The sequence below is a fragment of the Mercenaria mercenaria genome, chromosome 14 (assembly GCF_021730395.1).
Source record: "Mercenaria mercenaria strain notata chromosome 14, MADL_Memer_1, whole genome shotgun sequence".
Taxonomy (NCBI): Eukaryota; Metazoa; Mollusca; class Bivalvia; order Venerida; family Veneridae; genus Mercenaria; species Mercenaria mercenaria.
In genome coordinates, this window is record NC_069374.1 from 71,989,603 (window position 1) to 72,004,050 (window position 14,448).

The window sequence follows — 14,448 nt, forward strand, 5'->3', positions numbered from 1 at the left end:
CGCGAAAATAGAAAACTTAAATCATTTGGCGAGATACTGATTTTAAGATTTAGTTATATTATGTACTGGTCTCTGGACTTTTCTATGAAATAAAATTGTATATCTGTATCACCTACATTATTGTATGAAACAACGAAATATATTATATACTGCGCATCCGTTGTTTTAAAGTGTTTGTTCCTAATATAACAGGACCACTGCCTTTTCCAGACATGTCATTCAAAATGAAAGTATTCATAGTTACATCATACTGTGTAAAGGCCGTTATCTTAGTGCATTCTGATATCGGGCGTTTTTACTATACATATTCCATATCACTCTAAATTTGGTCCTCACAGTTTATTCAACACATTAATCCTAAATGAATACTTAAAACCATTACCTAAATGCCTCTAAATTTCTATAATGAACTTGTCCGTCTTTCAATTTGGACAGTTACCAAAAAGATACTCACTGAATTTATGGAAAAAGTATTATAGGTATTTTAGCTTTGCAAACGATGTGATAATATTCAATGCATTGTTTTTCTAATGAATATTTTATTTTAAAAATGAATTTAAAATAAAATGGTCTTTTTTTGTCTATCTACAATTAGACACATAGTAAAATATGGATAATTTGCTGAAATTTCTTCTGTTTAACAAACCAGTTTGAAGTTGTTCTTTCATTTTCAATTGTATTCTGTTTAACAAGGAATAAATAGATTCTTATTTGTGCTTGAAGACCATTGCAAAAGACTTAGTAATCTGGTGTTTCCATAACATATAATACCAGATTTATATAGCACTCTTTTCATGATGAACACGTTCAAATCGGCAGCCAGTCAGGGCTCCAAATTCATCCTCTACAAGAGCGAGAAAAAACAACAACAGAATAGTGAAAGAGAAATCATTCAGGTACAAGTATGTCCGGCGAACTTAATACAGCTGTTTTTTAACGTACATGGTAACACCGATACACACGAATTCCTCTTTCTAGGGAAGAACCAAGGCTGGCCCTTAATTGGGTGGGAGAATCTGACGAGCATGTCAGAAATTTCGAAATATTTGTCATTTACGAATCACTGAGTGGGACTGATATTCATTTCGATGCATAACAACTGACGCTGTGAAAATGTGTGTGTTGAAAACTGGAATAATCTCTAATGACATTAGAGGCCTAAAGAAAACAGTATGCACTTTTCTTCTCTATGTTTCTCATATCTAGCAATTAAGCGACTTGTTAGTATTAATTGATATACACTAAGAATTTGACTATGAATGCATTTAGTGTGCTCAACGCTTCCAGAAATTTTATATTTACATTTTCATTTTTCACTCAGTTTTTTTAACGTTTCGGCCTTAAAGCCTAATCTGCAATACCGGTGGATCGAGTTATATTCAAACTGCAATACAGATGGATGGAGTTGCATTCAAACTGCAGTACCAATGGAGCTAGCTGCAATGAAACTGCAATTCATTTTACGTTTTCTCTCTGTCTATGGGAAATGCGTAATATTGCTAATATCTGAAATACAAGTGTGTACCTCTGAAGACAGTGCTGTCTGAAATGGTTCTTTAAAAATGCATATCAGTTCTGAAGCATTAACATCTCAAATACCATAGTTCACTCCTCCAGATTAAGCTAAGGACATCTCTACTTAAAATGGGTGCAGACGGAAAGATTGATTCTTCTTCCATTAATGTTAATATTAAGTTACTGTTCGCTGAAATCACAATAAAACAAGGAAGTGTTTTAAGTACATTTCTGAGAGGCCTTACACTTTACCATTATTTTAGTGAGCTATTGTTTTTGATTTACAGACAATATGTAATTTCAATTCGCTTGTTTATTATGAATTAATACATCATGTACAGAACATCGATATCAGTTTCTAAATTCTTGATATGTGTACTGTTTACTTAATTAAATATTACTAAAATCTATGCCTAGCTCATATATGTATTTTTCTTCTGATCGAATAGTTTTTAAAAATATTTAATGTCATTTGAGTAGAATCAGTTACGTAAAGTTGTACAATTCGGCTCCGTTCATATTTTATAATCGTCTGCATTGGTAAGATAGTAGGGTAAAATGACGTTGATTTTGGATTGTATGATATCGATGGTAGGGTTGTAGTCATCCGGATGTTACGACGATATGATGTTTAAAGTATGATGATAATAAAGCGACAGTGGGATGTCGGAATCGCTATTCGAATTACATGCTTTTTATCCTATCACCTTTCTATACTGCTATCATTAGCATTATTCTACCATTTCCTAATATATGATGTGGGTGTGATGTTTAATATGGCTGCATTAGACTGACAATATAGCTGGTCAGGCAAAGACGTACTGGTATTATAACAGGTTGATAGTGGCTGATATGACCAGTTTTTAATCATATACAGTAGAGAACACAACACGAGTATCAATATCTGAATATTTTTTACTATTCATTCTGTAACTGCATGCATGTTAGCAATAAGATTCTTCGTTTAAAGCGGAAGAAAGGACCATCTTGGAGTTGTACTAGTAAAGCTAGCAAGAACATTTGATGTATTAAAACTAAATCATACAATGAAAGATAAAATGCTGATGAAAACCCATGTCTAATAAAAATCTGCAATTGAGGTATCAAATATTAGAGTTTACAAAGTAAAAGATAGAAACAAATATCGCACTTTCGAATACATAAACTGTGATATTTAAAACTTAAACAATAGCTAAACTATAGATTTGTTTTATCATTTAATGCAATAAGGTCATTAAAAACGGTCAAGTCGGGAGGATATAAAATGGCTGCATGGTTTCTCAAAACTTTGAATTCGTTAAATGTTTTTGATGACACAAAAACAAAATCATGAATATAAATTATATGCAAAACGCCGACAATACTTTCCCTGTAATGAGTATTCTCTTCCAAAGTGCGTTACTTTCAGATTCAAGTGGTTTATGAAGTGTTTCATCAGTCACCGGTTTCTGTTTAAGCATACAAACGGGCTTCATTTGCGTTAAAAATCTAGGTAAGGAAACCAAGATTAAGATTTTGGTAATTTGGCTTAATATTCAAAATTACCATTGCCGATCATCATGATAATGTATTATTGGGACATGGAAGGAGTTTCTTAATAGAAAACAGTAATGGAAAGAAAGTGTGGACCAATTGAAGCGCAAGGTATTGAACTAGGAAAAAGCATATAAGAATGAGAATTTGAGTAAATTTTATTGACACTAAAACTGAAAGAAATCGGACGCCAGCTGAGTCAGGTTGACACAAATTTAACTGGTTAAAACCCACTGAGAAGTCTGTCAGAGGGAAGTTTCAAATTGAAAGTCTGCGAATTGAAGTTATGGAAATGAATTTCAGTGCACATCAGAACCTAAAAGGAAACAAAACCAGTAATATCTAACGGTTATTCACTTAAAAACTAAACATATGATCATCTTTGTGGAAATTTTTAAATACTTAAACAGCATTATGAAAATATCGATAATGCTATTATTAAGTCATTTTGCCACTATCTGTAATAACAACAATTAGAGAAATGTAGTTCGTCAAGATCGTTGTCGAGGTAGTATTAAAGATGGGAAAGAAACGAAATGTCTATCTCTCCAAAATCTTTTGATTACATGAAATTCGTTATACTTATTTGAATGACATTCGAAACGAATATGGATATATACAAAATTATAAAACCGAAACTAAATAAAATTCTTAGGCACTATTAACGACATTATTCGAAAAAGTGGGATCGTTCGTCTTAAATCCCATGATTCAGAAATATAGCTGAAATGAGCTACAAGTGACAAGGCGTTGAAATGATGTTTAGTATGCAATGACTGTTTGTACAGCATGTCTCAATATTGGTGATTAAAGATAATGCATTAGTAACTTTTCTCGTATGATAATATAAATACGATGCTGTCAAAGATGACACTCTAATGAAAATCTGCGAAAATTTGAGGAAGCCAGTAAAATTACAGAAGAAAATTCCATTAATGGCTATGAAAGTGTTGTGGTACAAATTCAGAAGTCCTTTTTCAAGTTTTGTAATAATCCTACCATTGTAAATTTTCCCGAAGCAATAAACAAGTGAATGATAGTTTTTCGATCAGTCAGAATTCGTGTAAGAAAACAGAGAAGCACAGACAAAGCATTGTGAATGAAAATCAAAGATGCTAGGTGATAAAAAGTTGACAACCACTCAAATTATTAATGAGTGTAAATCATAAAAACTTGAAGAAATTAGGAGAGACTCAGTTGTTTGGTCCAAATGGAAAAGGCACACGTAAAATACCATGAAGTTAGTGGAAATAAGCAATTACTATTTCAATAAACGACTGTATACTCAACCAAGAGATCACAAATAAGCAATACTTTTAAGATCACTGAATTTTTAAAGCAGATTGCATTTGTTGAAAAGTTCATTTACATTATAATACAACATATGGAAAAACGAATATCAAATGTATAAATTTTAATCATTATTGGAATATCATACCATTTATAAACTCACTAAGTTAGTAACCAACAGAAATTTTAGTTATGACGCTCATTATCATTTTAGGGTGTGACGTTTTGAATCGTCAGTCTGTATGGCGTCCGTTTTAAAGTCTCAAATTTCTCAATCATATATACAAAAAAAATCAAACGTTTGCATGTTCCGGATGAAATTCTTTACTACCTAATTTAACAAATTTCTAGAAAGGTCATTTATTACAACTGAGAAAGAATATCATAATTATACAGAAATAATATTTAAACGAAAAACTAATTTAATTTTAAAACATAACATTAGCCGTCCCTCTAACCTACAAACGAAAAGATGGCGAACGTATCAGGTCGGAAAATCCGTCAGCTTTTTACTGATAATATGATAAGAGTATAGTACTAATATCGCGATTTAAAATTAAGTGTATTTATGTATCACTCACTTTATATCGTTAATGGATGTTTTCAAATATTTGGTTAAAGTTAACTGCCAGATCATAACTGATTTCTTGAGATAAATGATAACATTTTGTTTCACTGTTAATCTGCTAAAATGCAATACTAATCTCTTAATGTATAAATCTTCTCGCAATCAAAAAATTTTACTGAATATTAAAGCATATGTCAAAAACTGTTCAGAGAGAATAATTCCCCAATAACATAAAATAAGGCTCACCTGAAAATATGTGTTTGTATGTACGCATACATTTACAGTCCTTATTTCAAGTTTTGTAATTAATACCTAACTCATTGTATATGTTTTCCCGAGAGCATATAAACAAGGTACATGGCCATATTGATTATTTGGCAATCAGTCAGCGGGAATGCCTCTGTTAGAGAAAACAAGAGAACGGCACAGACAAAATTTGTCATCTGAGTGAATGTTAAAACACAGTCAATGAAATGCTAGTATCAAAATATTGACAACCATCAAAAATGTTTATTAGATTAAGAAGAATGTAAAAACATTAAACACTTGCAAGAAAATTAGGAGCAGACTCAGTTTGTTTGAAGCTACCATAAGAGGTAATGAGATGTGCACACTAAAACACGCACCCTAGCACAGGCTTAAGTGGAAACTAAGCTAAAACTATTACAATATAAGACTGTTTTGACTCAATGGTCCTAAATAGAGGATCAGAAATAATGACAATACTGATTTTAAGATCAGAGCGAGATTTTTAAAGCCAGATTGCCCTTACAGACTACAGTTGTAAAGGTTATTTAATCTGTAGAAAACATTTGGAAACACAGAATGATCAAACTAGTAGTAATTTATGAGAAGTATTGGAATTCATTACATACCCATTTTAAATCTCCGTTAAGTTTCAGTGGAACCTGAAACATCAATATTTTTCCATACTGACGCTCAGATTTTATTTTGGGTGTGTGACGTCATTTGTGACGTCAGGTTCGTGTATGCCGTCGCGTTTTAAAGTTCTTTAATAACGATATAAAAAAAAATCAATCAGTTTGGCAATGTTTCCGGATGAATATTCGCGCCTTTACTACCTTAAAATATATAACATTATGTTTGGCGTAGCCGGCATAAGGCAATGATGGACCAGAACGATGGCAAAAAGATGAAGTATACATTAAATACAGGAAATAAATATTTAAATTCCTTCATAACTACATTTTACTATTTTATATATGTCTTAAAGCTATGTAGCCCGTCCGCCCTCTAAGCTCAACACGGAGAGTGCAGATCAACGTATCGTAGGGTCGGAATTCAATCACCGGTCGAGGCGTTTGTTTTCTGTGAATATGATAGAAGGTGTTGTACCGAATATTCGCGCTTTTACTACCTTAAGTTATGTGCTAAGTCACTGATATTTATCACTTCAACTTGTATCATCAGTAAATGGTCATTTTTCCACACATATCTTCTTGATACATTTACCTGACAACAGATCTGCATGCAACAAATTGGATTTAACCTTAGATAAATGATTAATTCCATTTTTATGGAATGAATAGATACTACGTGCTTGTGCAAACCATTGAAATGCATATATCCGCACAATAATCTTAGATGTTATTACCGAATCTTTCTCCAGTTTAAATAAGTTTTAGTACTTGAATTACCTTTCATATATTTGGGGCATATTAGCCTAAATTAGAAACAAACTTGCTTCAGAGTGTACATCGCAATAAACAGACAGTACACATTATTAAAAGTCATAGTAATAAATGCAATTTTAGAGGCGTAATCTTTGGATCGACAAAATATATACATAATTTCTATGTAACAAGGTCCTGGTTGTCAGAATTAAACAAAAACTTATATTAACTTTTCTCAGTCATTTATGACACACATATACATCTTTGTGAAGTATTCGCTCAGCTGAAACACTGATATTATTAGTTACACTGCTTGTTGGTGACAGGATACGGGATATACGCTGTAGAGGAAATATATCCTGTCTCCACGTGACGTCTATTGACCAATAGAAATGTAAGAAACTTGAAGGAGGCGAGATAAATTACAATGTCTACGTACTGTAAAGATCTGGAATCGATATACGACGATTATGTCAAGACTTATATGAGGTTACTTCCCTTTAACAATATCACGTCTGCAAGAAAAGTACAAAATGTTCTCGGAACACTTAGATTGTGACATTTGAAAGAAAAAAGTGAGATTTTTAAAATATTCTCACCTCATGCGATTTGTCTGTCAGAAGTTAATCTAGTTTGAGTTTTATCAGTCTTCAAACAGGTAATCGCATTTGATGGGTTTCAAAACAGATACTTTTCCGGTGATTTATTTCAGAAATAAATTCTCGGTTGCAGTTTCTAATAAAATATTTAATTATCTGCGTACAGAGGACATATAACTGTTTTAAATTCAAGACTCTTTGTATGTCCTGTTGATATTTATTTCGTACTTAAATAGGCTGTTATGTACATAAATACCACCAGTCAGGGCTAAGCATAACGGTCATAATTGCATTTACACTTACCTATGTTAACAAATGGAGGTTTTGTGGAATAAGTGTCACAAAAAACACCGAAACAAATTCCAGTCCGTGAATTATTTCTGTCCCAAATTCAAAAAGGAAATAAGACACAACTTATTACTTACTTCGCAGTCGAGCTATATTACACAAATGGCGAAATTACAGAATAACAGCAGCCCAAGCTCACATTCAGACCTATTCTATTGACACTTACATTGATATATTTAAGGAGAAGACATCAGATAAATACTGAGATTATCTTTCTCGAGTTTTAAGTGTGCTTACAGTCAAGAGACTTTAGTAATAACGCACATTAACGAAACTTTAATACCTCTGTTAGTACATGTGTGCTTCCTTTTATAATGTTAATGAAGTAATGAATATATGTAAATATATGATGTTCTATTTTTAAAAGGATTTGCTTACAAAGTGATAAGTAAGTTTTCCTTACTCAAAAACGTGCCTTTAATTATTAATAACTGTAGGAAAGATAAGACATTTTTGAAACGTCCGTTATATTCTCTTCGTGTTAGCAAAAGAAGAATGTGTTCACTAAATAGTACGTAGAGCTTACTTTAATTTAATTAATTAATATTATTAGGTTATCTCAAACACGCTTGCACCATTACGTAAAGAATGCAGCATTCTTCAAAAAAAAATAAAAAAATCAATTTTTGATTAAATTGATTAATTGATCATAAAAAAGTACAAAACAACTATGAAAGAAAAACAAGGATATTTATTCCATCTATCACTATAATTTTAATGGACTAGTACTACCTTTGGTATATTGCAAACTCATATTCTATATTTTCATCTCTAATTTTGAAATGTTTGCTGAAAACAAACAGAACTTATGAAGAGTGTTAATCCAATCAAGGCTATATGACAGTGGGTCAAAATTTCTAATGAAAACTGTCAGTTGTCTGTAATGTATACAGACTAGGAAGACAATTAATTCACTTTCTTCCAAGAAATAAACGAGAATAAGCTCAGCTGTCCAAAACTGAATTCTATCTGTCTTATGGTAATATTTGAACAACAAAATGATCCTGATATTTCTATTTTGCTTACTATTTACTAAATTGTTTCAATTCTGATTTTCATCGGAGTGATATACTCATCTACCAATGCCGGTCAATCAGTACCTTTTGCGTCAAAAAGTTGTTGATTTTGTTTTCATTTTTAGGTAGTATAATATTACTGCTGATATGTCAGTGCCAACAGTTATAAGATATTAAACTCAATGAAACAGGGTAGTGTAGGTAGTTTCCATGTTCATTTCAAAATATTAACATCTAACGTGTATGGATACCTGACTTTAAGTATTTTAATTTCTATTGTTTCGAGTATGCGTATGTCACAAAATATAATGATTGAAACTGATATGTCAAACCCGCTAATTTTTAAGAACGTTTATATTTGTCTTCCTTTCTAAAGAGTATGGTTATGGAGGTATATGTGTACAAAGAAATGAATCTCACAATTTAAAATGGGTTGCAGTTTCAAAAGGGAAAACAATGATTTACGCTTTTCTTATACTTTTGATTATGTATTTTTATCTATTATTTTTTGTGCTTTATTGTTACATGTATTTGTAACAATTAAAATATATGAATTTGGCAACTACTGCTAAATAAAAATCAATCCTGGTTCATAGATGAGACCAATCTTCGTTGATAAGATATATCAATCTTGGTTAATACGGTAGATCAATCCTGGTCCTTAGGATATATTTAAACAGGTTCGTAAGATAGATCAATTATGCTTCATAGGAGAAATCAGTCCTGGATTATAAGATAGATCAATACCGGTTCATAAGATAGATCAAACCTTGTTCATAGAATAGATCAGAACTGGTTCATGAGATAGATCAATGTTTGTTCATAAGATAGATTGATCCTGGTTCATAAGATAGATCAAGCCTGGTTCATAAGACAGATCATCCTCAAGATAGATCAATCCTGGTTCATAAGGTAGATCATTTTTGGTTCATAGGATAAAATAATCTTATTCATAAGTTAGGTCAGTCCTATTTGTTCATAAATAAGTTCAATATTATTTGATTATAAGTTAGATCAATCCTGTTTGTTCATAAGGAAGATCAATCCTGCTTCATCGGGATAGAACAATTGTTGTTATAAGACAGATCAATCCTGTCTCTTAGGATAGAACAATTGCTATTCATAAGACAGATCAGTCCTGGCTCATAGGATAGATCAATCCTGTTAATAAGACCGCTTAATCTTGGTTCATAAGGTAGACCAGTCCTTGTCCATAAAAATCCGAAACAATTCTTATTTAACGAATCCCTTCCTTCTGTCACGTTAGCAACAACAATTTTGTTGTTTTTTCCCCTAATCATTTTCAAACATTTTACACGCGTGCGGCAATCAAATATGTATTTACTTTTATTAAACGAAATAGTGACTGAGCGCGAAATCCTACGCAGACAAGTATTATTTGCAATAATTCATTTTATCGGACAGAAACACTGACGAATCTGTAACATATGCACGACAACATCATCAACAATGAAAAAAAAACAACAACACGTTTTAACATGCTTTGTATTAGTCGGAATAAAGACATATTGGCATACAATTTCTAGTTCATTTTATCTCTGAGAATGAAGATTGATATTTTGCATTTCTGAATGAAGTTTTCAAAGCTAAGTTGAAGCGTTTTTTCATCCACTTAGTGATTGTTGCTGATTTATTGCCTTTTAAAGACACATCACAGACTCAAAGTCGCCAAGAGCGTTAATCGTTAGATCTATAACATAAAAATGTGCCTTATTTCTTATATGCCATAAGAGAGTTCTTTTGCTGATAAATGGACCAAAACAGGTTCCGCTGAAGATGTCGTTTCCTAAATACAATTCATTGACCGTATCAACCGTTATTACCGAACTTGTCTGATCACTTTAATTAGTGAAAATGTAAAATACTAAGTAAGTAATTTACTCATAATATTTTACAGCACTAACGGCTCAATTCTAGAAACAAAGCACAACGAATTTACAGCGTATATACTTGAGGTTACTCGTTGACATTTTGTCTGCCCACTGAAAGCCTCAAGTCATTCCAATGTCGTTGTAGATTCACTTTCGTTTGATGGTGTTTTTCCTAAAGATATATAAGTAAATGATACAGTGCGCAAAGGGCAAAGAAGGCTCAGTGTTATTTATTTGTACTAGTACTGGTGTTTCACATGAAGCTGATTCAAAAAAGTAAATAGATAATTAAATGAAGACCTTTTACCATTTTACCTCGTATGATTGATAAAACACACGTGGTACTGACGTCACCGTTGACTGTTGGTGGCGAGGTTTTGTTGGTGTTGATATTGAGTTTTGTTTAGGCTACTCTTTTCTCAAAAACTGTGAGAGCTATAGCTTTGATTTCTTTACATTTGTTTGACATCATTAGTGGAGTATGTAGGCAAAGAACCATAAATCTCATTTGTATTTTGTCAGTATTATGGCCCTTTTTGTTCTCAATAAGAGTCTTTGATTCGAAATTTTGTACACTTGTAATAAGTAAGCCAGGAAACACATCATTCTCTTGCATATTTGCCAGAATTGCAAAACATATATAGGTATTTTCAGCATTGAAAATTTGTATTTGTTCTACTTTTCTCGAATTAATATTGGAGCTTTAGTTTTGTAAAGCACGTACAGACGAGCGTGGCACCCACAGGTAGAGCTCATGTTTAAACGAGATGTTCGTCTTTGCGAAGTGATTGTCTCTATTTAGGCAATATTTATATATTTCCCTTCTTCTATATTTATATATATCTTGACCTGTTTATATTAGCTAACTGACATGTTGATATCCTTGTTTTGCTGCTTTTTTCATTGTGCCTCTCAGAAAGCATTTTTGATGGGGTGTAAAATGTGAAAAAAAGACTAACCGACTTTGGATGGAAGATTCCATGCCACATGAGGACAACAGAGGTACACTACACTACACGAAAATAATGAATCTCATATCAATATTAGAGGACGTAATATTAAATTTGTCCAGTAAACACGGGATTGCTTCTCATATTTTCACTTTTACTCGCATAATGGTTAACGAACAGAAAACAATTCTTTTTGATACTAAGACAAAATTGCCACAAATGATCTAAATCTGTCAAACCTGTCAACAACAGGCTATTAGCACTATCCTATTACAATTATTATATTTCTAGCATGTAGTAAGTACAAAATAAAAAACAGGACAATTAACTTTCTTTAAATTTTACTTCCGAATTGCAACGGGGTCACTTTTTATTTTCTTCTCAGCTTAATGAGGACAGTCTGACTTCTCTATTTTTCAATTGACTTGACTTAGTGAAAATTAATTTGAGCGTGTAATACATAGCTAGTGTGACAACTGCAGTTTATGCTTATCGATGGCGATTTAAAAAAAGTAAATGATCGAATTCTTGTGTGTTGATGTGTTTACATGTACATGAATAAAAAATAGTTAAAACCCACAGAATCATACAGGGTAAAAATACTGAGGAAGCGATTGCTGGAGAAAGAGAAAAATCTGTGCTACGTACATAAAGTATGGGAAAAGTATCTAGAAATATGAGAAATTCAAAGAAAACACTTTATTAATAAGGACTCTTTGATGCAAGATTGTGTTATCTTGTATAACAGGTAACATACTAGATAGATTACAAATGTCTTTTCGATTTGGCAGGATTAGGATTGACAAACGATGTTCACTGAACTCTTTCACTCTATAAACAAGTTGTTCCTTTGTGTAAAGTATGTTTAGTAGTCTCTACAACAAACACTAAATGTAACTGCATTTTGGAAAGTTAGGCAGACTATTGTTTTCTTTTATTTGTAAAGAAGGCGTTATGAAATATCGGTTAAAACTAATATAAAATCAACTTGAAGGCTTACGTATATATAAAATGTTTATTGGCCATTGCAGTGGTAATGTTGATATTAATCGGGTATATAAAACGCTTATGATGTAGACTAGGTGTAAGTGATTTTTAGCTAAACTGTAATACTCGTGTTCACTATTTCCCTGTGTTTTAACAGGAACGTTTCTCGTTTCTGCAGTAGATTGTTTTGGAAATTTGCTGTGACAACTTTTTAGATTTCATATCCAATATACTTCGATTTCGAGGTTAGCGATGTTTTTTGCACTTTTAATAATGAAATGATCCGTTATTTAGGTAGTTTTATTGAGTACGATAGTGGTTCTTACCTCTCAATAAGAAAAGGTTAATCATGCTCATTTCCCTAATCGGCGGAAGAGTCTATAAATTGAACTCTCAAACATCAAAATCAAACTATAGCTGGTGACGATGTTTTTAAGACTAGACCCATATACCTTTGAAATAGAATATGGTATACATTGAAATATTGAACAAAATAACTGCAAATGCAAATTATGTTCATACGTTGTTGAATCAGAGTATCGCTGTCTACTTAGTTGTCTATCATATTTGGCTTATATGCCATGTCCTATTTAGCAAATATCTGCTAATATGATGACGAAGACTTTACAGTTATCCGCGTTACACCGTATAGTGGATAACTGTTGTCCTGTCATAGCTGCATTACAAAACATGTAGAACAAGTTTTGGTATAGCCAAAGGCGTGGCTTTATGCTATATAAATAGAAGTAATAAGGGGGGTATTCAGTTCTAGCGAGATTTTTCTGGAGTCACCTTCTACTTTTCAACATGGACGAAAGAATGGAGAATATGATACAGGATAAAGTTCAGCAGGCATTTACGATGCATAAAACAGATATGTTGTCGAGATGGAATCCATGTTCAATAAGATAAGTGAAAATTCTAACAGTTCTCAGTTAAATAAAATATCTGGTATTGTGAAGTCGTCAGTTGGACAAAAATTTAAGAGAAAAAGCAATGAGGAACAATTTAAAATTAATGAAAGTATTTCATTAAAGTTAGATGAAGCATCTGAATCCAACAATTTGCAAGAGGCACGCTCAAAAATCGCGGAAGGTAATTGTTTTATTCATATAGTAGAAAGTTTACATTTGAAAGTTTTGCTTCTTTTATCTTGTACATGAAATTTGTGTTAGCACGATGTCGAGAATATTAAATACTATCAAGGACAATTTGGTGCATTTGCACTGAAATTTGCAGAAATTTATCGAATATGTATAGATATACATATCTTATAAATCAGAGAGCAACGTACCGTAGTGGTAAGTGTATTGGCTTAGTAAACTAGAGTTCTAGAGTTCGAGCCCGGAGAGGGAAAATAAAACTTATATATATATATATTTTTTTCATCTATAAAATAAATAAATAAATAAAGCAACATCATGGTGGTTTTTATTAGACAATAAACAAAAATTGGACAAAATGATAAAAGTTCATAGAAATGTTTTATTTTGTAGCGAAGACCATGATAACACACAGACAAAAGCTGATAAGATTGGCCGATTCGTCCGAGCTAGGATGGAAACTCGTAAATGAATATGAGTCAAACCCTCTAGCCAGTGATTCGGACGACGAAAAGCGTATATACAAAGCAGAGGCACGGGCCAACCGTAAAGCTAGAGCGGAAAAGGTTAAGAGACGATCCCAGTTTAGGACAGCACCTTATCGTAGGATCGAGCCTAGCAGAATTGATCAAAGCCCACGACAGCAAAACCAAAGTCAGCAAAATTCAAGACGTTTGCCAGGGTTATGTTTTGCTTGCGGAAAACCAGGTCATTGGAAGGGATCACAAGAATGCCCAATGACCAATACTAACAATAAGATAAGTACTTATTTTTGCAATAAGATTTGTAAGCAAAGTTCGGAAAACTTTTCAGGTGTCACCAAAGGTTTAGAGCAAGAAACAAAAGGTGAGAATCTTTCGAAAAATAAGTTTGATAATAAGTCAGAAGACTTTCAGAATTCCGGAAATGAAAGAGATCAAAAACAGGTAAAATCACCAGTAGGTAGGCTGAAAGAATGTTTTACCGAATGGGAAAGCGCAACTAGCAGTCTTTTTATCAAAAATATATTGTAA

General features: G+C 32.4%; 1 protein-coding gene across 1 annotated transcript; it reads left to right on the forward strand.

Annotated features, from left to right (window-relative positions):
* The first annotated feature begins 13,219 nt into the window (after positions 1 to 13,219).
* LOC128548237 (uncharacterized) lies at positions 13,220 to 14,448 on the forward strand. The gene is made up of 2 exons (XM_053522709.1): positions 13,220 to 13,427; positions 13,829 to 14,448. The coding sequence occupies exons 1-2, from the start codon at positions 13,220 to 13,222 to the stop codon at positions 14,446 to 14,448; spliced, it is 828 nt and encodes a 275-aa protein (XP_053378684.1).

Bases quoted from the DNA above. Each gene is read 5' to 3' on its own strand.
- LOC128548237 (XM_053522709.1), top strand. From the start codon at position 13,220: ATGGAATCCATGTTCAATAAGATAAGTGAAAATTCTAACAGTTCTCAG. The intron at 13,428-13,828 runs GTAATTGTTTTA...TTTATTTTGTAG, and splicing joins ACGCTCAAAAATCGCGGAAG to CGAAGACCATGATAACACAC.